The sequence below is a fragment of the Equus przewalskii genome, chromosome 4, assembly GCF_037783145.1.
Source record: "Equus przewalskii isolate Varuska chromosome 4, EquPr2, whole genome shotgun sequence".
In the NCBI taxonomy this organism is placed as follows: Eukaryota; Metazoa; Chordata; class Mammalia; order Perissodactyla; family Equidae; genus Equus; species Equus przewalskii.
Window position 1 is genome coordinate 54,735,170 of NC_091834.1, and position 26,500 is coordinate 54,761,669.

The following is a 26,500-nucleotide window of genomic DNA, read 5'->3' on the forward strand; positions in this document are numbered from 1 at the left end:
GGTTAAGTGCACTGTGAAGTTTGACAGATCCTGCTGAATTGCCCATCAACTTAGTTGTACCAATTTAGATTCCTGCCAATGGACTTGGAGACTAATGATTTCTCCACATCTATACCAATACTAGCATTAATCTTTTAAATCTTCATCTGACAGGTTAAAAAAAAATCATAATTTGCATTTTACCATGTTTTTAATATCAGAAAAACCAGCATTCAGTTTACCACTGAAACACAATTAGCTGACGTTCTACAAAACATATCATAATCCATTTTTGAAAAACTTTCATTTTTATCTTAAAACTTTATCACCTATAAGACAGATGGGATGAGCGAATTTCAAATATATGTCCATTACGTAAGTATTTACCTAGTAACTTCTTTTGCCAAGTGATATAAAAGAAAAGTCCAAGTCATAAGACCTGTATTCAAGCCCTCGCTTTGCCACCCAGCATCCAGGTGACCTTGGGCAAGTCAACTGCTCTTTTGAGAGCTTCAGTTTCCTCTTTTGTAAAACAGGGATTCTACTCCTTTTATGGATTTTTTTTGAAGATTAAATGAGATTATAATTTTAATTATAGATATTAGTTATTATTACCACCACAATAATGATGCAAAGGAAATTACCAAATGACTACAGTTGTTTGTTAGTCTTTCTTAATAATTATAAAATAATTATGTTGGTATTACTAAAGTCAGACTCAGTTAGGTGAGTGGACTATTTATTGGGATAACTAAAGTCACTAGAAGAGTGAATATTTCATACAGCTAACATATTGGTTACAAAGTCACTGCTCTGGCTCTCTATGAATACTCTTCTAACAGTAGTTCAGAAAATATCTCCTCAATTACTTAGTTCCTTAGATGAAATGGAATTATCCAAATATATAATCAACTACACACCTGGATTTTTCTTTCAAGTTTCTAAGAGGGTCTTGTTTCTAAGCACACACAGTAATGCAATTCAAGTAATGCCATGGAGATTTCCTAGAGCCAATAAACAAAATTCTAAAATTTTATTGTAATATAATACATTGGAGACCTTATCCTTGATTCTTTCCCCAAACTAACATCAACCTAACTTACTCATCCATTAAGTGTCTCAATACCTACCACGCACAAAGTCCCATGCTAGGTACTAGGGGCACATAATCTCTGCATTCAAGAGTTAGAGTCATATTAAAGACAAAAAGGCAAAGCATCGTTACCTAAATTTGCCTGTGCTTCTGCTGTGACAAATAATCAGCCAATGGTGCGTGACCCACGGACCTCATCTTCTTTTGGATAGACACTAATAGACTTGTCACACTTTTCATCCCCAGGCCACGTAAAACATAAAGCCAGGAATGAGATGTCACTGTCCTATGGCTTACTCCCAAAAGCTCTCAATGGCTCAACTCACCTAAGTCTTCCTCCCTTACTCTCTTCCTCTGCATCATGACTTGTGCAATATTTTATGATAATTCTTTAATGAGTAAAATAATCTGGAAAAAATACTTTTTCAATTTTTATTTCAGTAAAATAAGAGGCAACACTGCTGTATACGTATTGCATGTGGAGAACACTTACACAAATATACAAAATTTCAAAAAACTAAACTCCAGTTAATTTCCATAACCTTAAAAAGTAGAGAGCACATAAAAATATCCAAAGTCATAGTTTAGTCTTTAGGAATGTAAACTCTAGGAACACAATTAGAAGCAAGTATATCTACTATGTAAAGATCACTATCACTACATGATTAGAAGCAAAGATAAGAGGGATACAATAAACTGCACATAAGAGAAAGCAACAGTGTGCAAAAAAGGATCTTGAGTTTACCAGTAAAAACTTCATACCAAGACACAGATACTCTACAACTCTACTACAAAAAAACAAAAACATCTTCCAAAATGTTCGCTGCCAGTCTCATTAGATATGCACAAGTTACAAAGCACAGAAGACAACATATTTATGTTCTGTGATGAAGAATTTAACAATATTAAACATAAATGTGAATAACTCAAAGTACTGAATATAATTTTACTAAGCAACAAATCTAAAAGTCTAAATTCATGCTAATTAAAAGGACTAGTGAGTTCAAATTTTGTCCAAAGATTGGGAACACACTATTACATGTTAATTTCTATCTACAATGCTTAACTTAACTACCTATCAAATTACTCTTCTTTTTAAATGGATTCTTAAAAATATATTTTCAGTTACATTATTTAACATATATATTTCCTTGATGTGCTTCCCTTTAATAAAGTGTAGGTTTATTGTGCCTATAAACTCAAATGTTAGTCTTACTTTAAACATTTGTTTCAAATTATGTCTCAGAGTACATTTTTTCTCTATAATTTAAATGTAAAGATTTTAATACTTTTATTCTTCCAAAATAGGCAAAATCCCTTAAAACTAGGATCACTTTTATCTATTTTGGTTTAAAAAGTATATTTCCCTTTAATTCAACTTTTTGTTTTTAAATGAGCAATGTTTGTTAAACAGTTGCTTCATAATTGAAAAGGGCCATGAAATATTGCTTTTTCAAAAGACAATTTGCCGTCATTTAAGAATTGAGAATTGCTGCTCTTCAAGTCTACAGAGCGGCCTTAAAGAGTCCAGGATGGTATACGAGGGGTTCCAGGGCGCTCACTTGCCCTGGGTCCTCTGGGACACTCCCTTGAAAAGTCTACTTCGTTTCTATTCCCACTTGGATTTCAAAAGGCAAATGGCGGGATCTAGCTTCACTAGAATACCCCAGATAGTTGGGTATTCGAAGAGTGAGAGGTTAGGTAATCTCAAGAATCTCTAGAGATTTAAAGTGTACAATTTCTGCTCAAATCCTGTGAGCTGTGGGGTGCAAGGCTCCAATTTTGTGCAGAATCCTTGTTGTGATAAAAGAGATTATTCTGGATGTATAGGAAGTCTGTGACTGAATGGTCAACATGAACATCTTCATGAGAAAATGACCTACGAAAGCTACCCCAATATTCAAATTTGGAAAGGTGAGTGGGAAGAGAGTAGTAGGGATAATTGCAATTGTTACCAGAGATAGCATTATCCAAAATTTATAATTGCTATAAAAATTTTCAAATGTATAATCCTTATTTGACACATTATCAAAGGTACTATAAAAGAATTTTACTGTTAACATAACGCCACAGAAAATCAACTGGTGTAAATTACTTGGAGCAAAAATTCTGAACTGCTCCACTTAGTAAGCCTTCAGAGTTTTTAAAGGAATATACACATACAGATTTGTTGTGCACTGTGTAAAAGGGCGGTACCCCTTTCATACTTAAAATTGTACGCATTTACAGCTGATTCCACTTATGGTTGACAAGAAAAATACAAAACCTTACATTTTTGTTGTAAAAATAAATAAGAATCATTAAAAATTTAGAATTAGAGGACTTAAGAAGTCAAGTATCATTGACACTATTAAGAAATTAATTAGTTGTTAGAAACAATGAAGACTACAATGATCTAATATCTAACATTTGATCTAGGGTGGTGAGACCACTGAGAATTCTAAATATTAGGTAAGCGATTTGCTTGGACTTTGATCCTCTCTTAAACTTTAATGTGCATAAAAATCACTTGAAGATCTTGTTAAAATGCAGATTACAATTCAGCAGATCAGGGGTGGCTCTGAAATTCTGCATCTTTAACAAGATGCCAGGTGATGCCAATTACTACCTACTGGTCCTCAGACCACATGAGCAGCAATGATCTACAATATTACCAAAATGAGGTTCCACTACAGAGGTTAAACATTAAAATCTGGTCTCTCATTTGTGCCAGCTAATGTTTCCTCATACTTATTCTACAATGTTTCCTAAGCACCTTAACTTGCGATCTTTTAAATTAGTTAAGACTATTAATACTGTTAGTAGCTATGCCTAGGGGAAATTCTTTGTTAAAGAATTACAACAAGGCAATAGGAAATTCACAGTGACATTTTACAAATATTTTAAATTGTACACAGGATTCCTATTAAATTAATACTATATCAACTTTCACTGTCTGGTTGCCTTACTTTTTTTTTTTGTGACAATTTATGCTAGTAGATCTTATTCCATTTTTATTACTGGAACTAAAAAAATCAAATTCACTTACATTAAGAATCATATTCTTTTCAGGGTTGATGAATGAAAATTAGCTCATGCCTTTTGAAGAATTAGATTTAAAATGGTAGCCAAAGCAGTTATGGTCAAAACTGCATTCATAGTGTAAATGCTTTAGCACTCTTCAACACATACAAATTTTTCACATATTTGAGCTCTGCATAAGCAAGTACAAGAGGAAAACTAGCATTTTCTTTGTGTGACCCTGGGTAGGGACTGTGAATAAGGAAACCGCCATGTGCTATCAGTTAAAGAGACCAAGTGGACAGCCCCCAAGGCCTCCTCCCCAACCAATTTACTCTCCTCCTCAGGCCTGCTTTCTCTCTCACTCTGAGTTATTACTTACGTATTCTTGATTTACAGGGAACCTCAAACATAGCTGAGATCACCACCACTAGCAAACACCAAACTTTTAAGTTGATCTAGAGGTCACACAGTTCTCTATAGCTACATACAAGTTTGTTTAGCTTTTCTGCCATGTTGCCTTTTTTATTTTTATTTTTTGATTGGGGCAACTACATTGATTATTCTTTCTCTCATAACAGGAACATTTAAAATAGGCCTGTTCACAAAACAAGAAACACATTTAGTTTTTTCCATATTTTATAATTTTAAATTTAAGAACACAAAAATAAATAACCCTAAATTAGTTAGCACATACATGTCCTTTGTCCATATTTCACTATCTTTATTTTCTTTCATGACATTTTATAGATGAAAAATTACCTAATTTCCTTCATTTGCAGACCAACAATTCAATATCACATGGTTGACACTGGTATCTTGAGAGCTGTGTTGCAAGATTTACAGCGATTTCCAGGAAGTCTTCAGTGATCTGTGCTCTGAATTATAGGAATCCAAACTAACTAGGATTTCCAAAGCCAAGTGGCAGGGTAAGTCAACTTTATGGTTACATGTTAGGAAGTGAAAGGGATTTTCACCTGTTAAATCCAGCTCAAACACTTCAAACAATACATCTACTGCAATCTGACTTTTGATATAAAATGTTCCAAAGATAACCACAGAAATCTGTCTGTCCATCCCCTGGAATCCTATAATAACCTAGATACTGAGTTATCAGGCACTTTCCAGTGCTTTATATAAATTGCTCTACTAATCTTAAAGATGATCTGGTTACAAATATTTTTATCGGGCACTTTTCACACACTTCATTCTTGTTTTTCACATGCCTGATTTTCAGACTGGCTTGCTGAACAGGCAGCTGTAGAGTTCCTGGGCTTGCACCTCTGCCTCATCCTTTAAAAACAGTTCCCACACATGGAGATTCCCTTTTACTCTGAAGGCCAAACATACACTACCAAAAGAGGAGGTACAAAAAAGCAAAACAAAAAACTAACCACCGCACATGAGATGTACCCAATCTGATCAGACAACCTGCCAAAACGTATTGTCACACTGACAATCTTAGGGCAACAGAAACAAAGAAAAAAGACTCAAATCAAGGGGAGATAACAAAACCATTATTTCAACTTACTGCAACCTAGACATTACTCCCTTCATAAAGTCAAGGCAGCCTTCAGACTTTTAGCCATCAGGGCTCCTGTCAGCAACAGGGATGAAAGACCCTGGGCACTTTCACAAAGAAGCAGTCGTATTCCCAGATTCACTGGTTATGTAAGAAAACGATTACAAATTAATCTGTGGTTAGAGTAATGCTAATACTAGGAGGTCTCTGCTGACCTGGTTGATGCTTCATTGGAAGTTCAATCCTTTCAGAAACATAAATAAGCTTTTCTTCTTGGAGACTACAAGCAGAAAACCTATTGGCATCTGTCCCAGCCCCACAGCCAACAGTAGATGATGGGTTATGTGGGACTGTGACACCACTGACTTGTTCAAAGGATTTACTAAATACAGTTGCGGCGGTCTTAGCCAAACCATGGCTACTAGGTTTAGGCAGGGACTGGCTGGTTGTTAACGTAAGTCTCTTCAAAGAGAGAAGCTCAAGATTCTCACTTTGGGCTCTCTGAGTTTGTTTTCGAGCAAAGTGATCCTTGCAAGACTCCCCTGTAGTTTCTTTTTCTTTTCCTCCAGTTTTGCTTCCTCCTGACCGTCTCTGAGTCTTTCCTACACTTGTCTTGTTACTAGAATTGTGATTACTGTTTGATAAACCCGACTGGCTGGTATTAGACGCAGCCCTGGAATAAAATCCCTCGTCAACTTCAGATATCTCCATCAATTCTTCTTGACCTGTTAATTCGGTATTTCCTAAACAAAGAAATAACAAAGATAAATTAACATTAAGTATTTTAAGTAATTCTTTTTTCATGTTTAATACCAAATCAATTATACTTTAAATAAAGTAAACTTTAGCATAATTACATAAAGCAACAGATTATAGACCAAAATCAAAGGATAATCAAAACATTCTACAAAATGTCAAAAAACAGTTCAGTGTAATTAAATGAGCAATTTTGAGTGTATTAAACAAAAAGCATGCCATAAATCACACCCCACTGTGCTTTTAGAAAGAGTTCTCTTACTACTCATGCAAAAGATCAGAAACAATTAGGAAAAATATTACACAGTAAAACTAGGGGTAAACTCTCCCCCAGTAGCAAAGAATATACTCTCAAAGGCCTTACCAAGGAACTTATTAAAAAATGGTATTAAAATATTTTAAAGATTTCTTTTAAAAGGTTGCATTCTACCTTCCAGATTATTTTACTAAGAGAAAAAAACATAGAACATTACGTATTCAAGCTCAAACTTGTTAAAATTCTATATACATTATCCTTCATACTAAAGATGGCAAAATACACAGATGAAAAAATAATTTTAGATCTCAAAACATGAGCAGAAAATTATTTTGGAAGCAACTTTCCACCTCAGTTTTTGTAACATTTACTCAGAGACAATATAGGTATGACCATTCCAAAGAGCATTAAGAGTCATTGAGAAATTGTGGTGCATAATTCATGCATTTTGATTATTAGGTGACATGCAAAATTTTTGTGACTGTGCAACTCTTGCTTAAAACATGCAGCAGTGGCCCTCTGCCATGAGATACCTTGGAGTGCAGCTATAAAGTGCTCTGCTAAAACTGCACTCTGCCAGGTGAGTTTATTCCATCCTCCATCATTTTTCTTACAGATTTTTGCCTCCTGATCTCTGGCAAGCCTTTGCTCTCAGTCCTAGGATCTGTGGCTGTTTCCTGCACACCCTGTATATGCTGAGCATCAATCTCTCCTAGTGTTCTGCCTTTTTCCCCATTCCCGGTTCTCTCTCCGGCCACATTTGTGACACTAATCTCAGGAATGACAAGGATGCCCAATTCAGTAGTATCATTATTGTTGTCAGGTTGCTCTAGAATTGAAGATGATAAGACAAAATGATGGCTGAAAACAAAACAAAATAAAAATGCAAAACAAGAAAAACAAAATATCTCAAACAAAAATTGGAAGACTGAATGTTATGAGCTAAGCCAAATATCTGTACTGTAAAATTTCCATAAGTTACAATACTCTGACAGCACTAGAGACAATAGGGTCATGTTCTTCTATTTGAAATGACAATGAAAAAACTCACAGAGCATCAATTCGTGTTCTGCATTTTTTCACACATATATTTGACATGGACTATGAAACAGACTTTTTTTTATAAATCAAAATAGAATTTCTATTGCTTTTAAGATAATATTGTGACCACGTGAACTTAGGTCAAGCCTTAGACAAATGTTCAAGGATGTACAGCCAAATCACTAGCTCTTGTCAACATGAGGAACCAAGCCACTTAGGAATTCCCCTTGCACACTTAAAATTCCACTTTTTTATTAGATTACATTGAGGCTGACAATAAACCACGATACTGGAAAACTGCTTATTCATGTGTGACACCATGGTTAGTAATGCTACAGGTATAGTATTTGTCTCACATACCAATCATCTTGTATATTAGTAAACATTAATATGCCTGTGATATAATTAAACAGTCTATTCCTTCAGACTCATACTAATTCCATAAGTTCAGGCCAGCTTGTAACAGTTCATTACTAAACTGGAGACAAATAAAAACGTATTTGGAAAAACGAAATGGCTGTTGGTCTTTTATTGTGAAAATGGCAAACTGTAATCAAAACAAAGGAACGAAATTCCTAACTAATTAATACTTGTAGGTATTTTATTCAGTGTCTTAAGGCATGGTTTTATTTAAAGTTGTCAAGCAAATATCTGTAATAAATGGGAAAAAACAACATGAATTTATCTACCATGGGCCAGTAATGGAAAGTGAAAGTTCAAAACAACATAAGACTATGTAAACCTGTATATACTCTTAAAAACTGTAGACCAAAAATCTGCTTGAGGGACATTACCTACTACTTTCAAATGTTTTTTCATGAAAGGATTATGGAGCTGTCACTAATGGTGCTAAAGCATGTGAAACAGAAGTGGGTGGTAACAGAATGGAGGCCAGAGCCACGTATTCCTGTGAGTCTCAAACTCTGCTGTACACTGGTATCACCTGGGCATCCTTAAGAACTAATGCCTGGCTCTCACCCTAGATATTTTAATTTAATCAGCACAAGGTATAACCTGGGCACTGGGATTTTTACAAGCTCCCCAGTGACTGACATGGAGCAAAGTTTGGGAAGCACTGCTCTATTCTGATTCTTTCAAATTTTGAAAACTTAAAACAAAAGTTAATATGGATGGCTTGGGTACTCCAGACCTTGCTGCAATATGCACTTCTAGGGTCCTCAAAGCTTCATGTTGCCCTGGGCTGGTGAACCCATGTGTTGGTATAATAATTTCCCATTTACTTAGTGTTTCATAAAGTTTTGACTGAAGAGTCTCTAAATGAAATTTTCATTTCCTAGACAGGCCAAAGCAGGTTGGTGAGATAGTATCACACTGCTGCTTCTGGGTACTCCCTAATAGGGGTTTAATGAGACTAAAAAGTTCCAACCAAGCCTATTTCCCATTGCTAACAGATGTCTTCAAAGTGAGGGCAAGTAAAATCTAATTGAGGTAAACACCAGAGGCTACTGCAACTGAGAGTAAAATCACCGTGGCACTGTTGGGTAAAAACCATGACTTGGCCATTTACATTGTAAAAGCAGTTTCACAAAATCTATTAAAGGGACCATCAGTCCAAAAAAGAATGATAAACTATGGAAATTATCCAGACAAAATCAATGAATATTAAAATTTGGCAAAACTTTAAAAGATAAGCATAAGTGGTCTAATAGAATAGAGAACAATACTACTTACATTTTTGAGCGTGTTCACATATTTTATTCAATTATATTCTCAAAACAATGTATTGGTGAGCCTCTCAAGTAGGCAATTTGACTCCCATATACAGACAAGGAAATTGAAATTCAGAAAAAGCTACACAACTATTCAGTGGGGGAGCCACACAGTAAAATCTTTTGATCTCAAATGTTCATTCTAACATACTATAAATTCTAACTCTTCCATTCACTAAAGTCAGTTTGAGTTAAATATTCTCTGACATCCTTCAATTAGTTTAACTTATTTGCTTAGATTCCTGGTCGTTTCATAGAAAGCAAATAATTTACTTTGGCTGAACAGAGGGCAATAGCAAATAAAAGTCTCTAAGAAAACCTAAATAAGTCATAACTCTCAAGGTTAGTTTATTTTTTTAAAGTTGGATTTATTTTTTAAAAGATGCCAATGAAAATTATTCATTTAAAATTGTACTGCAATGGTGAAAATGTAGAATTTTTCAGGAAAAACTAGAAAATGACAAGAAGAATATTATGTAAAACAGGACTAGGTGATTGGATTGCTAATTACATTTACTGGCATAGTGGTAAAGATCTGCAGCCCAAGAAACAACAATATTAAATTTTTTTAAATCATGAAATTAAACGGCAAGTAGAAAAATGAGATCACGTGTTTTCCCACAAGCACAAATCTTTGACTAGTTTATGTATGTTATCACTCAAAAATGGTAAAAATGGCAAAATTTTTAATTGTTTATTAAAGTAAATTCATAAAAAGAAAAGCATGTAATTCTGTACAGAGCTAGAAAGAACAGAAATATAATTCTCAGCAAAATCATAGAATAAAGAAAATTATGCAATTCAAACAAACATTTGTTACATGATCGTGCTCTCTCTTGTTTCTCCAACTTCTTCAGCTATGTAAGTCTGTGATCCAATCCTCCTACACAGACCTTCTTCCTTGTCTTGCTATTCCCTAGGCCTGGAATGCTCTTCCCCACATAGCTACATGGCTGACCTCTTTACTTCCTTCAGGTCTTTTCTCAAAAATTTCTTCCTCAGTGAAGCCTTCCTTGATTATCCCATTAAGTTTCAATATCCCCATATCTCATAAATCCTCTTCCCTACTTTGTTTCTTCTTAAAGTTTAATCACTCCCTAACCTACAATTATTTATCTTGTCTCTTAGATGTAAGTTCCATGAGGGCAGGGATTTTTCCCCGATCAGTGCTGTTATACGTAGTACCTGGGAAAGTAGCTTGCATATAGTAGGCGCCCAATAAATATTTGTTTGAAGAATTGAGTGAATCTTCTGTTATGAGATGAAATTATTAAAATAAAGAGGAAAAACCATGCAGAAGACATGAGAAAGGTAAGCTGGGAATATTACTTCATAAAAGGACAAACAATATACAGCCTATGCTATTAAGAATTTTTAGATGGCAGAGGAAAGAAAACGCTCTTTGTTTTGGAAACGTGAAGTAGCCACCTCTAAACGAAGGTTTAATAAAACGCTTAGTAACATCAAAAACATTTTTTTAATCTATAGTTCTTTTATTATGTTATCTAGAGGATATATTATCTAGCTAAGGAGAGGAAGTTAGCATTTTCTTTAAGAAAATTATAGAAGAGATGTTTTAAGAGAATATAAATGCATAAGAAAATAGAATCTATTTAAAAGCCCAGAACTTAAAAGTCTATGCAAAAGGTATCATAATTGTTCTATACCTATAAAAAATAATACTTACATTTGACTCCAAATAATTTGAAAAGTTCAAAAAAGATCCAAAGAGAAACTTCTCAGAGAATACTTTATCTGTATAACCTCTATAAATGAATAGGTAACCTTCTCTCCATATTATAAAGAAATGGGGAGTTAAAGAATACTTCTAATAGACATTTCCAAATTGGTTCTCAAAGGCACTCAAATCATTTGTCCCTACAAAATTTCTTCCAGCTTTGAGGGGAAAAAAGGTGAAACAAATTGTGAATATTATTAAAATTGATCATGAAAAGTTGTGATTTCTGTCATGTAATTTTATAATCTCAAATGCCTATTTCATTATGTTACTCATGAAACTCTTTATCTTAATTTTAGCTTTTAATTTTTATAGCTGCCCTGTTTACTACGTGACAATTTAAATAAAGGAACATGTTATTTATTCAAAGAATTTACACAGCTCTGTACTCAGACTACTTTATAAGTCTAAAGGAGTCTGGTTATGACCCAAGGCATTTACAAATTTATTTGCAAAAATAAGTTGAAGCTCTAAAAAGATTAATCTATACCTTAAATGTCTGTATCATACAATTTTGACATTAATTATGAAAAATATTTTGGAGTAAATCCAAAAAGAAAGGCATACAAATTCCTTTACAATTTATAAGATACAAATATTTTTAAATGTCATAAAACACTTGAACACCTTCATACTCTTTAATCCAGTCAGTTTATGTTTATAATTTGTTTTATTCAATGGAAGGAAAATGCTATCTATATTCATTAAGCTATTCATTGCAGTGTTATCTATAATAGCGAAAAGTTAGAAACAAATTATTTAACATATTAAGGAAATGGTTAAGTAAATGATGGAACATCAACTCAACGCACTATTATGTAGCCATTAAAATAACTGGACTTACTAGGAGAACTTGGGAAAATGTTAGACAATGTTAACTGAACAAAAACGAAATATCAAAAAAAATTAAATAGAGCATAACTATGAAAAACATATACACATACAGAAAAAAATGTAAAACAGTAACTCTTTAAGTACTGGGATTATAAGTGACTACCACTCTACACAGCTTCCTGTCATGCTGTTAGACTGTTAATAAGAAAAGAAGGAACGAATTGTTCAGTCTACGTTATAAATTTCTTTACCATTCATTCACTCACTCATGCATTCAACTACTATTTATTCACCTCTGTTACATGCCAGACATTTTTGTAGGTGCTGGACATACAATGGCCAACCAGACAAACACCCTGCCCTCACAAAGCTCACACTGTAGTATGAAAATTAGGTAAATGGGAGGGGCTGGCCCCGTGGCCAAGTGGTTAAGTTCGCGCGCTCCGCTGCAGGCGGCCCAGTGTTTCGTTAGTTCGAATCCTGGGCGCGGACATGGCACTGCTCATCAGACCACACTGAGGCAGCGTCCCACATGCCACAACTAGAAGAACCCACAACGAAGAATACACAACTATGTACCGGGGGGCTTTGGGGAGAAAAAGGAAAAAAAAAAAATTAGGTAAATGGGAGAATTTTAGACAGTGGTAAATGCAAGGAAGAAATAAGAATAATGGGAAAGAGTAGGTAGGGTGGTAGAGGAGAAAGTCTACTTTAGACAGGAGGCCTGGGAAGACCTCTTTAAGGAAGGGCTATCTGAGCTGAGATTTGAATGATGAAAAAGCACTGGCTACACGAGGATGTGGAGGAAGAGAGTTCAAGCTGGCACTTTCTCATCATTCAAATCTCAGCTCAAATAGCCCAGATTGTTAGTACAAAGCTCCTAGGCAGAAACAACTTAGTATGCTGAAGGGCTAGAAGGAAGGGTAAGAGTGGTCTTCAAGCGCGGTCGAGGTCGAGGTCGAGGTCGAAGAGATAGGCAAGATGTCATATCACTAGGGTCACCGGTGCCGCACTACAGAGCTTGGACTTTGTTCTCACTGCGATGAGCAGCCATTGACAGGTACACAAATAAACTATCTGCATACTTCATTAGCATTTTTTATTAATAGAAGTCACATGTGTGTAACACACAATATTGAGCATGAAGTGTGTCTTGGGTTAGAAAGAACAGGGCTGTAACAATCCACAGCCTGGCAGGTAATTTGCAAGGCAGATAATAGGAAAGTGAAGCTGCCATAGAAACACAGAATAAGGACCTGGCAGTTACAGGGCTGCACTCTGAGCAAGGATATAAACAAAGCCTAAGACTTAGAAATTTGGGTCCTGAAGCTGGAAGCAGACTTTCCAGATAAGAAAAGAGTAGCCTGGGGCACAGAGAAAAACACAGTCTGGACCAGAACAATTTATTTATAGGCACACTGGTTAGGAGCTATTACCAGTTTCCTTAAGTTAAAAATAGTCAAATCTTTAGCTTTTGCTGTGTTTATAGTAAATGATATCATTCTCCTTATCTAAGTGGATTCAGTCACTCTCAATGACTTCTTTTATCATCTCTACTAAGTTTCAAGTAAAAAGAAAAAAAATTCCTTCAAAAATTGCAATATATGGATGCTGCTGGACCAGACGAATTCTTCTAGATAACTAGATCCTCGTGACCAGGCAGACCAAAAGGAGGTAAGCAACAACAATTACAAAACTATCTATACAAGCTTACTTCTTCCTCTGTGTGCAATGTGCAACAAATGCTCCTAAAGAGGTGGTGGGGGTAGTGCTCAATAATAAGTAACAATAAATAACAACTTCCTTAACTACAGCAAGAATTTGTATGGGCCTCCTTAGTAAAAAATGTGGAACACAATAATTTATAAACAAGTGTTTTTGCCTCATAAGACCAAAAATTCTGAAATACCTTGCTTCTCTGTGTCAAAAGTTATTTTGTTTTATTCTACCTAGAAATAGACTAAGATTTTTTGTTTTCTTCTAAAGTTGGCTAAGCCAGGATTCTGAGACTACTGTCTTTCCTCTTTAAACCTAATGTTCGTATGTGTCTGTTGTACCAACGTTTTATTTTAGCTTTTTGGTTAATATGTCATATTTCTTTGAGTCATCTAATATTTGCTAATATTTTATTTTGTCCTCCATGAGTATAAAGTTCCATATCAAGAATGTCAGTTATAATTCACACAGTGCTAACTTTGGTCAGAAGGAAATGCTTATTTTTGGCCCAAATGTTTTATCATCTATATTGGGAAAGGAAAATGTGTTCCTCAAACAGCATTTTAGAATCTGAAAATAATGGAGCTTCTCAAAATGATACTAAAATCATTTAAGCCTTTTTATAAAACTAGCAGATAGGGTTTTTTCCCCTAAATTTCCTTAATAAGTATGGACAACTTTTAAAATAAAAGTATAAGCATTATAAATTTCTAATCGCAGATGTAAAATTCCAATAGCCAAGTGTTTAAAATTTGCTACTATTGACTTTAAAATGACAATTTCTGCATTTTTCAAAACACTTTTGTAATTATTAGCAACTTTGTTTCTCCTCAACTAAATGCTTTATAAAGTCAGAAAATCAGATTCACAAAATAAATGTTCCATCTCAAGACTTATGACATTTATTTTCTGCAGTATCTCAAAATACTACCTTAAATGTTTTGAAATATTTATAAATGATTATTTTTAAAATACCTAACTGAAATGTATCTCTTATAATTACCCAGATTTGTGCAACAGTTAGAAAGTAATGTCCTGTTTCATTAATGTTATTATATGATAAAATTTATTAACATTTTATAAATCAATAACCAGTTTTAAATAAACTATTTTCCAACATGAATTGCATCTTTTTATTGTTCTTTTTATTTTCTCATCTAATAAGTTAGTGCTAAATCACTCAGAAAATTGAAACAAATCACATTTTTGGTCATTTTTAAAAACATAATCACAGGGCTCTGTGAACTTTGTTGTAATCATTTAAATTTATTTAAATACTTTGTATTGTTTAAGTAGAAACTTAATACTGAAAATGCAATAAAACTACAGTAACAACATGAAACTTCACTTTCTTTAGATTCAATCTATGTAAACTGTAGTTTGTTTGATTTTTCACTTAAATATTCCATACAATTAATTCAATACTCTAAAATTCTCAGGGTACTTACTTTGTATTACTAAGTTAGAAGACTTAAAATATATATAGTTCTTATTTTCACTACTTAAAACTTTATACTCTTGAATCCCCTAAGTCAAAATAATGAAGTGCAATGTTATACAAATAAACCACTTAACATATGCCAGGACCAAAAGCAGTCGGCAGAATCCAAAGGACCTGTGGTTTATAAGTATGGCTTTTATTATTGATACCTACATGTTACAAACGGTTGTAACCATACATAAATGAGAAATACAAGTTCAATCTATTCTATTTTCATGTTAATTCTGGATTAAAGTGAGACAATAGGTATTAAAACAACATTCTAAAAAATCCTGATGGTAACGGTGATATGAATGTCAGATAATAGAGTTGCAGTACCATGCTTCAGGGATATAGAAATTACAAAAAGATCATTAAACTAACTATTATTCCTATACAACATACGTGTCCCTTTGTGTTTGATACTACACTCAAACTAAACACCTTTATCTCAAATTGAGAAAATCTAAACTATAAAAAACTTATAGTTTTGCCCATCTACCAATGATTGGATAAAGAAGATGTGGAATATATATATACAATGGGATACTAGTCAGCCGTAAAAAAAGACAAATTCATCCCATTTGCAACAACATGGGTGGACCTGGAGGGAATTATGTTAAGCTAAATAAGCCAGACTGAGAAAGACAAACACCATACGATTTCATTCATATGTGGAATATAAACAAACACATAGACAAAGAAAACAGCTCAGTGGTTACCAGGCGGGTGGGGAGTAGGCACAGGGAGTGAAGGGGAGCACTTAAGTGGTGACAGACAAGAAATAATGTACAACTGAAATTTCACAATGATGTAAACTATTATGAACTCCATTAAAAAAACCTTACAGTTTAATGAAAGACCTAATCAATCACAGGATCATTCAAATAGCAAGCTAGCTAATAAAAATTTATCAAGAATACAATTATTGTTTAGCTAATAAAACAAATTAAATAGTTCTAAATTGATTAACAATCAGCCTGGTGCTTTAAAGCACACCAAAAGCTTTTCACTTATTTGTCTCATTATTTCACAAATGCCCAAGTGGAAAGAATTGTGGGCACTTAAAGAACTGAGATTTCACTAGATAACCCTTTTCATTAGATAACTAATTGAGAAAAATGATAAGCACTCATAATTTGCAACCATAACTTAATTATGGAACTTTTATAGAACGAAAGAGTGGTATTTTAACAACTATTTTAAAAGAAAGGAAACTTGGTTACATTGTTGTTATAGGTGATTTTTTAGAAAGTGGAAGAAGAGTGAGCTATAACGGTGGTGGTGGTGGGGAAACAGACAAAAAAATAGTAATTAGGTTTTCTCTAGAAGAGAAGAGAGAATGGAAAAGCGCAAGGAAATAGATAAGTATAGATAGTATAATAAAATCAAAGTAGTAGAGCATCATCGAGGATTTAAGAAAAAAAGCTCTTATAGCTAAACTGGTAGGTGATGAAGATAGCTTTGGAAGCAACATTTAAGAATGACTATAGAATTGAAGCAATATTGTAAAGAAATGCTTTCTGTTTTCCTTTTAGTTATTCAGTTTATTTTTTTAAGGAAATAAAGATTTAAGAAAATAAAATTGCATTTTTATTATTAATGTTAAAAATTAATAGATTATTTCACTGTTTTATCTTATATTTCTTATTGGAATTTTCATTTTGATTCTTGTTATGGTCATAAACTATTCATTCTTTTCTTACCTTATTTAGTGATTTTTTAATGTTTATTCTATTATCATCCTTCTCTAATTGCATTTTACTTTCAAATTATGACTTCTAAATAGCCCACAATCTGTAGGTGGTGTGAAAATTTAGGTTAAAAAAATACACACTAACTGAAACAATATGCTTAAAAGAATTAACAATATATAAACAAAGCTATTAATTCTGAAATTATGACCTTAAAAGTCAAAGGCAGCAATTCTACATTGTGATTTTATTTTCCAAACATATGTATTGACACAGAATTATAAAGTCATTAAAATTTTCTCAAAAATTTAGACACAAAGCTTAAAAAGTTTGAAAACACAACATTAAGTTAAGCCACATCGGTACAATATTAAAATAATCAAGTAAAAAGTGGAGAAAACCAGGCAAACATACTATTGTCAGACACGACTCTCCAAAATAATACCTCAGTTGAAACCAACATTTCTTTAAAAATCACCCTATTTAGTCAATATGAGGATGCACTGTCCAGTCAAAATTAAAATTACATGGCCTTAAAATGTACCTCTCTGACATGGGATGTTGATAGTGAGAGAGGGTAGGGGCAGTCAGAGGGTATATGGGAACTCTCTGTACTTTCTACTCAATTTTGCTGTGAATTTAAAACTGCCCTAAAAAAATAAAGTCTATTAATTAGAAAAAAAAAACCATACAGGGCCAAGCAAATAATAAAACTGGTCAAAATACAATTCTAGACATTTGTGTTGTTATTTAACAGTAACAAGACCATGGCAAGAGATATATGTTCTGAAACATGTGGAAATGTTAAAGCTAAAGTAATTTTTTCCCTTCCAGAAGAATTCTTTCCATTAAAATATAAGCTGTGGATAATTCTTAACTTTAAGAAAAGAATGGCAGATCTGTGACACTTCAGAGAATCCTGAAATACATTCTAGAAGATCTCAGAAAAAAATCTTTTAAATGCAAATAATTAAAACTGTTTCAAATTAATTTTAAAAAGACTAAAATATGAATGTTTGGGCTGTAAAGATAAATAGATTTTTCTGTTACAAATAAGAGAAAAGAATAAATGTGATTAATTGCTCCAATTTAATGTACTTATGAGCATGTGTAATTTCTGGTGACTCCAGAATGCAAACACACCAATATGTTCACAGGGCTTAATTATCTATATTCCTTACAGATAAAGGCAGATGGAAAGAAAAAAACTGAAAAAAAGAAAATCCTGCTTGGCTATATCCATGGGAGAACCTCATTTACACCTCTCCCTCTTCTCCCCAGAAAGGCTGAAAAAAGGAGAGAGGCGATAAATAAAGACATAAATATGGAAGCAACCTAAATGTCCATTAGCGGATGAATGGATAAAGAAAATGTGGTGTGTATATATATACATACATAGTGGAATATTATTCAGCCATAAAAAGAAGGAAATCCTGTCATTTGCAACTACATGAGGGCATTATGCTAAGTGAAATAAATCAGACAGAGAAACACAAATACCATATGATCTTACTTACATGAGGAATCTAAACAAATAAACAAACAACAGAAAAACCCCAAACTCATAGATACAGAGAACAGACTCATGGTTGCCAGAGGAAGGGGTTGGCGGGATGGGGGAAAGAGATGAAGGTGGTCAACAGGTACAAAATTCCACTTATAAAATAAGTAAGTCCTGGGGTTATTAAGGGTACAGCATGGTGACTATAGTTAACAATACTGTATTGTATATTTGAAAGTTGCTAAGAGAATAGATCTTAAAAGTTCTCATCACAAGAAAAAAAATTTGTAACTGGTGGTGATGAATGTTAACTAGACTTGTGGTGATCCTTTCATAATATATACATACAGTGAATCATTATGTTGTACACCTGAAACTAATGTTACTTGTCAATTATATCTCAATTTTTTAAAAAGACATAAATAAAAGAAAAAAAGAGGAAAAAAAGGCCAATTGCTTCCTTCATTCCTGGCACTGGCAGTAACAAATAAAGAGGCAAGGAGAAAAAAATAATAATATTCCTTAAAGGTCATGTTTCTTGTCTGTTCTCTTTCTCCAACCCTCATCATCACTGGCTTAAAGTTGCATATTCCATCTTCCTACTGGGTGATACAGTTTAGAGTAGTGCTGGTATGGTAAGAGAGTGGTAGGGATACAGGTGGAATGGGAAATGCACTTAGAGTTCCAACAAATAAAGAAACTCTAAATGTGTTTTCACACAGTCATAAACTAAACCTACATTCTACAGTACTCTGCTTCAGAAACATGGGATGAAAAGGTTTTTGTGGATCATCCTGGAATCAACAAGCCCTTTAACATTGTTTCTGCAATATATAAGTAAATTACATTTTGTCATAATTTATATATAAAATTTATATATAAATATATTATAATAAAATTTATATATAAATAAACAATTTAAAAATCTATTTCTAACTTGGGAATTGTCTACACAGTCACGTGTCACTTAAGGACAGGGATATGTTTTGAGAAATGTGTCGTTGGGCAACTTTGTCGTTGTGTGAACATCATAGAGGGACTTACACAAACCTAGTATAGCCTACTACACACCTCAGCTATATGGTACTAATCTTATGGGACCATATATGAGGTCCATCATTGACCAAAATGTCATTACGTGGTGCATGATTGCATATTTAAGACCTATAGCAAAGATACCTATCTTCTCCACAAGAAGCCAGTGTCAGCTAGAGAGCTCAGAATAATAATCTGTTCAAGTAGGAATCAGGACCATGAAGATGGAAAACAGACAAGTTTTTAATTCAGCAGAACAGGGTAACAATGAAAAATATTGCTTTAGGAAGGAAAGCCAAGACTACTCTAAAAAGGAAGAATGCAATCTAGCAATAGAGATAAAGATCTTAGACTAGAAATACTTTAGAGTCCATTGGATAAAGGAAATTCACATTCCAGAAGAGTGGTAAACAAGACTAAGCCATATTCTGTACCTGCTCCATGCACCTAACTTGCTTTTTATAGTTCATACTTTTCTAAATCCTCATCTGTCAGTTTTTTGTTACCATATTCAGGAGTTGCCCAAGTGTTAGAGTTGTGAATGTTGAATAAATGTGGGAGGGTAGACGATAAGGAAGGTTACTTTAATGAGGCTGTAGTCCTAAGATACAGTGCCAACCCCTCAAGTGGTAACCAAAACGGAATCTGGGAGATATATGAGAATCTAATAGATAGAATATATTCAAGTAGTCTTTTCTCTTGTTTTCGTAATTTATTCCTATAAAATATTTCTGAAAAATAGCTTCCATTTTATTGCAGGGTACACATCTTATTCTGTCAAATGCATACATTGACACATACATACACACTCTCTTTTTCACATACACAGGCACAAATACAATTGAGCTTCAATATTTCATGTTTTTAACTGCAGCATTTATATTTCCCCCTCTAATTCCCAACATGTCCACCTAAATAGCAAGCAGAGAAAGTGAAAAGGAATTAAAATTCATTCTTGCCTTTCCTGCAGTGGTAGTTTGGGAGTAATTATGGTTACAATGACCCATATGATCTGGTTCATTGCCTCTGTGCCTATTTTTACCTATTAATGCCAAAACAGAAAGCTGATCTCTAGGGTACTAACATATATAATTGAATGACTTTCCACCTGTAATCTAGTCCAATGCAGTCGCATAATTTTCACTGAATAAACTGAAGTATGTTCAGACTCTGACTGTATATTTTAAATAGTAGTATAATTTGCCTTGCTAATGGCAAACATTATCACCTCTTTCATGCCTTCCTAAAGGACTTCCAAGAATTGTCACACTACGTTAAAAACGAAAAAAATTGAAAGTGATCATTAAAATGAAAAATTTCATCATCATTCTTTTCTGATATACTATCTCCTAGATTCTCTGAATAGAAACAATGGCAACAGTTCTTATCATCAACTTTCTATTTCATAATGAATAATCTCATTCTTCTCACTTTTGCATTTTCTCTGTAGAGACCATAGAGACAACTGGAATCAAATATACCAAAAGGAGCTACCATTTTCATCACAGTTGGTACGAAGAAGAAAACAGAGAATGGATTTTGTTTTACCCCTAATATATATTTGCTTGGGGCAAAAAAGTTTCTTGACACTACAATAACTTCTAGGTAGGAGGGGAGTAACAAAAGGATACAAAATTAAACAAAAAATAATAAGTTATAAGAGAAAGGAGAGAAATAGGAAAGCACTTGAGAAGGCCATGGTGAATAAAATGAACTTCCACTAGAATTTTTAAATAATAAAATAAAGCAGTCAAGAAGAAATATTAAAACTAACAATCTTGGAAGAAAATTAACTTTTAGAAAAGAGAAATGCCTAGAGTTGCATCACTACTATGGCATTCTTTACCAAGAAGTCCAGAATAAAACTTTAAAGTCCCTATTAGTTGTTCTGCTCCAACGTGCAAGTTTACCTTAGTCGAGAAATCAGAAACGTTAAGGAACATTTGCAAATAGTTGTCAATAGAAACCTAAAATGTATAAGTACTTTTAAAATTCATTTTCTAGTCTCCTACTCTATTGAAATTTAAAAGCCAATACAACGTTTAAATAAATTTTCTTTCATATATGTAACATAAGGGGCTCTATTTTCCTTATTGCTTGTCACTGATGGATAATAAGTTAGGAGTTAAAGGTGATCCAACAGCTCTTTCTTCCATGCCATTATGACACTATTTACTAACGTTAGAAGTTATAGTGTTGTAAGAACAGAGAAAAATGTGATAGCATCAACAATCTTTTAATTTGGAGAGTTTTTTATTTCTTACCGTGTCTTTTCCACCTATGACCTCTTATTGACATGCTGGTTACTGCATTTCTTGATATTCTAGAGGAAGTGGGTGTGATTTCAACTTGAATACACCTTGTGCCCTCCTTACTAGATTTCATGGCACCATGAGGCAGTGAAGCCTTTATTGCATTAGCAACCTAAGAAGGAAACATATAGTTTAAGATTGATACTAACAGATGTATTATTATACCCTTAAATAAAACAAGATGCTAAATTTTAACAGATTTTAAAAAAGAATACTTTCTCCAAAGTAATTCATAAGATGATGCATAAATTCTCCAGAATAAGGAGTAAGAGCTCAGAAGGAAACGTATGTTAAAAATAATATATGTGATAAAATTAAAAATTCCAAAATATTAAATTATATTTCCAAATATCTAATGCTAATTAAGAAATACAGCTGTAGCATGTTAAGGAGAACATTCTTAGAAGTTAAAAAGACTATTTATCAGGGGTCAAAAATTTAGTCTAATGAAATTTTCAAATTTTATTATACATACCTTTTCAAGTATAAAATTTTCCTAGTATAACAGGAGCATGACTCACTGAGTATTAATGACATATTAATGCACCATGAATGGCTACTTCTCAATTTATAGTTCTAAATTGAGAAATTTTAAATTACAAAATTTACATAAGCGAGGCACCTACCAGCAGTGGCTCTGGATATAATTCTAGCTGTGCTCTGTATATAATATCATCCAATGCTTTTTGAGCTAGATCCCATTCTCCATTATAACTGAAAATTAAATGAAGAAAGTATAATTATTTTTAATTAACTCTACATAATTGAATAAATATAACGAGAAACTGTCTTTACTGATGAAAATAATAGATCATATTAGCAGACTGTTTAGCTTTTCACCCTCCTTAAAAACATATTTAAATCTTTGAATTCTTTTCAATTGTATCTGAAAGCCTATTAATAACAAAGAAAATTTTATAGATGTACATTTTTTCTCTAAAGAACATGCCTATTTATAGAACAGATATCAAAAAAGCTAAGCAATCTCAAAGCATTTTATACTTTTTTTTTTTAACAAAGCAAGTCAGAGCATAATAAATTATACACCTCAGAATAATGTTCAGAACACTTAATCGTCAAATTACTCTATAACTCCCATGGTTTTTAATGAGAATCTGCAACTACTGTGTCTTGCAGTTTCCTAACTAGTTACTTCTTTGTAGTCTGAGAGTCATTTAGAAATGTACATGATTTACACCACAAACAGCAGAGAGATTTTAGAAAAAAAGTGTGTGTGTATATTAATTTTCAAATACATGGCCAAACTCTTCCTACAAATTGATTGATAAAAATCAATTTGTAGGAATCAATTTGATAAAGAGAAATAATGGCTTGGTCATCCGCCAACAAAATAAAGAAGTGTGAATTACATCGAGAGTATAAGTGAGGCCTAAAAAAAATGGAAAGAGCTTTGGTTTCATTCCAGAAACAAAGTAAAGCCAGGTAATCTACAAAATCAGAACTTTTCATGAATCCAGCAAGGAGCTCTGGCCATAGGTCAACCAAGTAGCCTGAAACCTGAGGGGACAGGTGCCTCTAAGGAGAGACAGGCCACAATGCAAGCGGGTAAGAATAATTCAGCTAAACTTTTTAACAAATTAGTAAAAGCCAAGCATGGACCAGCATGAGAGTACGGAATCTCTGGGAGTAGATACAAGGGATGCTCACACCCACTCACAAGCTCTCCTCCACAAAACTGCTTTAGACACTCACAAGAAAAACGGGGCAAGGCAAGGGACTAGAGCAATCAGAGAAAGCTGCCCTTGGTAGTCCCAGCCTGAAGGAGAAGAGTGGCTGCCTGAGCAGGAAAGGCATGAAGATGCAGCCAGACCTTCTCTCACTGGAACAGAAGTTTTAAAGCCTCTGGGGAAAGAGCAGCAAACCCTTTCACCCTGAAGGCAGAGATGAAGACAGACTGTGGCTGTTCGGGAAAGAAAAAGAAAAAAGAAAGCTCTTCCTATGGGGAGGATCAGGAAATGGTCCTATGCTGAGACCACTAGAGATCTCTTACCACTGGAGGAGGGGCAGGACCACTGAGAAACTCCCCCTACCCACACTCCCCTGAGATTCAGGGACAAAGGGCCTGTTTAGAATGGAGGACAGACCAGGACAGAGAACACAACTTCCTCTCCCCCTGCCCTGCCCCAGCAGGCTAGTACACATCTAGACACAAGCAACAGCACTCTACTGCGGGAGGAGGGGCAAGAACAAGGAGAGAGAGTCTCTCTGAGGTACAGACACACAGGGAAAGCTGAAAGCTGAGGATGAAGCAAGAGTATTGAGGAAAACCCTCCAGCAATCGAGCTCTCACCCTAAGTATGAGGTAACATGAGAGGAATTTGAAATAGGTAGTGCCATGAAGATATGAAGGTAACCACAGAAACAACAAAATCCAACCCCAGCTCACTCTCGCTTATAACAACTCCACTAATGGCCTAGAAGAAAAAAAGCATGCCCATTTCCAGGCATAAATAATATTTACCTCAGCCTCTACTGTCCTACCTGTGAAAAAAACGATGATCAACCAAATATTACAAGGCTCACAAAAAGCAAGAAGAAAACAACCCTACGTCAAGAGACAAAGAACAATAGAACCAATTCAGAGATGATTTAGATGTTGTAGTTATCATGAAATTACAATAACTATGATTAATATATTAAAGGCCCCAGTGGAAAAGATGAACAACATGTATGAACAGATGGAGATTTCAGCAGAGAGATGGGAACTAGAAGAAAGAGTAAAATGAAAAGGCTAGAAATAAACCACGGTAAACAGAGATGAAGAACACAGTCAAGGAAAGAATGAATGAACCTGAAGACATCAACAGAAATTACTCAATCTGAAACACAAAGCAAAAAAGAGAGAAAATAAAACAGATCAGAGCATCCAAGAGATGTGGAATAATAATGGTTTAACACAGCAATCAACAAACTTTTTCTTAAACAGCTAAATAAATACTTTAGGCTTGTGGGCCATACAGTCTCTATCACAACTAGTCAACTCTGTTACTGTAGCGCAAAAGCGGCCATACATAAAATATAAACAAATGCATGTGACTGTGTTTCAATAAAACTTTAAAGAAAAGGCAGCAGGCCAGACTTGGCCCAAAGATCATAAATTCTGCCTTCAGTCAAGAAGTTTATAATCTACTAGGGAAAATTAACATATCAAGTGAATATACTGCAGAGTATAGTAAGATTTTTGTAGTAAGAGAATTACCAAGTAAAAGATAGAGTTCAAAGGAAAATACTACTATCTAAAGCATTAAGTAAGACTGAGCATCAACATTAGAAACTAATAGTAAATTAACAATAAACTATTTGTGATCAAAGAGGATCTAAGATGTTTTTAAAGACTTAAAATTTCTGGAAATGCAAAAGATATTCATTGGGGACAAAAAGCTATCTGGAAATTATGGCAAAAAAAAAAAAAAGAATAATGGAGAAAGGAACTGTGAGTATATTTAGTTCCTTGAATTAAAGAAAGACGATGAAGTCTTTTAGTTGATTACTTCAGAATGTGAAAAGGTATGTTTTAAATAATAAAACTATTATCAAGATCTTGATTCATATTCTTCCACAAAAATATGCTGATTTTTTATCTATTGAGATTAGAATATAGTAACAATAAAACAGACCATAATTTTTCAAAGGGATCAAAGGTTTACTTTATATGTGAAATAAACTTACAAGGCAAAATAAATCCCTGTTAACATCTGTACCATGAATCCTGAAGAAACTGGTATCCTGCTACTTATACCTTTGTATTTTCTCACATGTTGTCGGGGATATCCACAAACACAGATTCTAGAAAGACCAAAATAAACATATTTGTAAAGTTGGTAAAAATTTAGGTGATTTATTTTGCAGCATTTATAAGCCAATAATGTACTAGGTGTACTCTCATAACAAACCTAATAGCTATGAAATAAAGAATCTTTCCAAATGAAACATTTGTCTGTAACATTTTCCTGAGTAAGTTAGACTAGGAAAAAAAGGTATAAAGTTAGAGGTATGTTAATATATAATAAGTGAATCAGATTCTCAGAGCTGGTTCACTAATTTGGTTCACTTCAATTATTAATACCTTTTGATTACCGTAAAACCAATTACATGGAACTCAGCACTACTTATCATAAATAGATCTGTGGTATGATCCTCTATTCCTGACAAAGTTCTTGCCACAAACTGCAGGCTCCAAAGAAATACTCTAAAATTAGACTCAAACTTCATACAGTACAGCTCAATAAATTTCAGATAGATTGAAAATTTTAATGTTAGAAAACCATAAGAGAAATAAAACACAAGCAAATACATATTCTTTATATGCCTAAACATGACACTAAAGGTAGAACCCCAAAGAAAGTTCAATAGATTTTACTAAATTTTTTTAAAGAAACTACTATAAGCAAAATTGAAATGTAAAGAAGTACTTATTATAGTGAACAATATTTAAAGAGTACTTAAGTTAAGGAGTATTTATTATAGCGACTAGGAAGCCACCTAAAAATCCAACTCAGGGGACCAATTATATAAATCATTCAGAGAATACTATGAAAAAATTAAACACGATGTTTTGAAAGTCTATTTAAATGACAGGAAAAAACTGTACAAAACAACACATACAACCTAATCCTACTTTGTAATAAACAAATATGTGAATGGTGTACATCACAGCAAAAAGAACATATATACAAAGTCATGAAGTTATCTCTGAGTTGTGAGATTATAGACTCATTTTTTTCTTTATATTTACATGTATTTTCTAAATTTTCTATGATCAACACGTACTGCTTTTAAAATAAACAGTAAG

The 26,500-nt window shown here is 33.6% G+C and overlaps 1 protein-coding gene across 6 annotated transcripts in view; it reads right to left on the minus strand.

Moving 5' to 3' along the window:
* Positions 1-1,490: 1,490 nt before the first annotated feature.
* Positions 1,491-26,500, minus strand: part of HYCC1 (hyccin PI4KA lipid kinase complex subunit 1) — a 75,330-nt gene continuing 50,320 nt past the window's right edge. For 3 of the 6 annotated variants that reach the window (XM_008535620.2, XM_070615938.1, XM_070615936.1), the window contains 5 exons: positions 25,378-25,494; positions 22,314-22,401; positions 21,640-21,799; positions 7,140-7,435; positions 1,491-6,337 (listed from right to left, as the gene is read on the minus strand). In XM_008535620.2, the coding sequence (XP_008533842.1) occupies positions 7,167-7,435; positions 21,640-21,799; positions 22,314-22,401; positions 25,378-25,494 (634 nt within the window). In that variant the 3' untranslated portion in view covers positions 1,491-6,337; positions 7,140-7,166. The remainder of the gene's footprint in view (positions 6,338-7,139; positions 7,436-21,639; positions 21,800-22,313; positions 22,402-25,377; positions 25,495-26,500) is intronic. The other 3 variants (XM_008535611.2, XM_070615935.1, XM_070615934.1) reach the window with 1 other exon arrangement.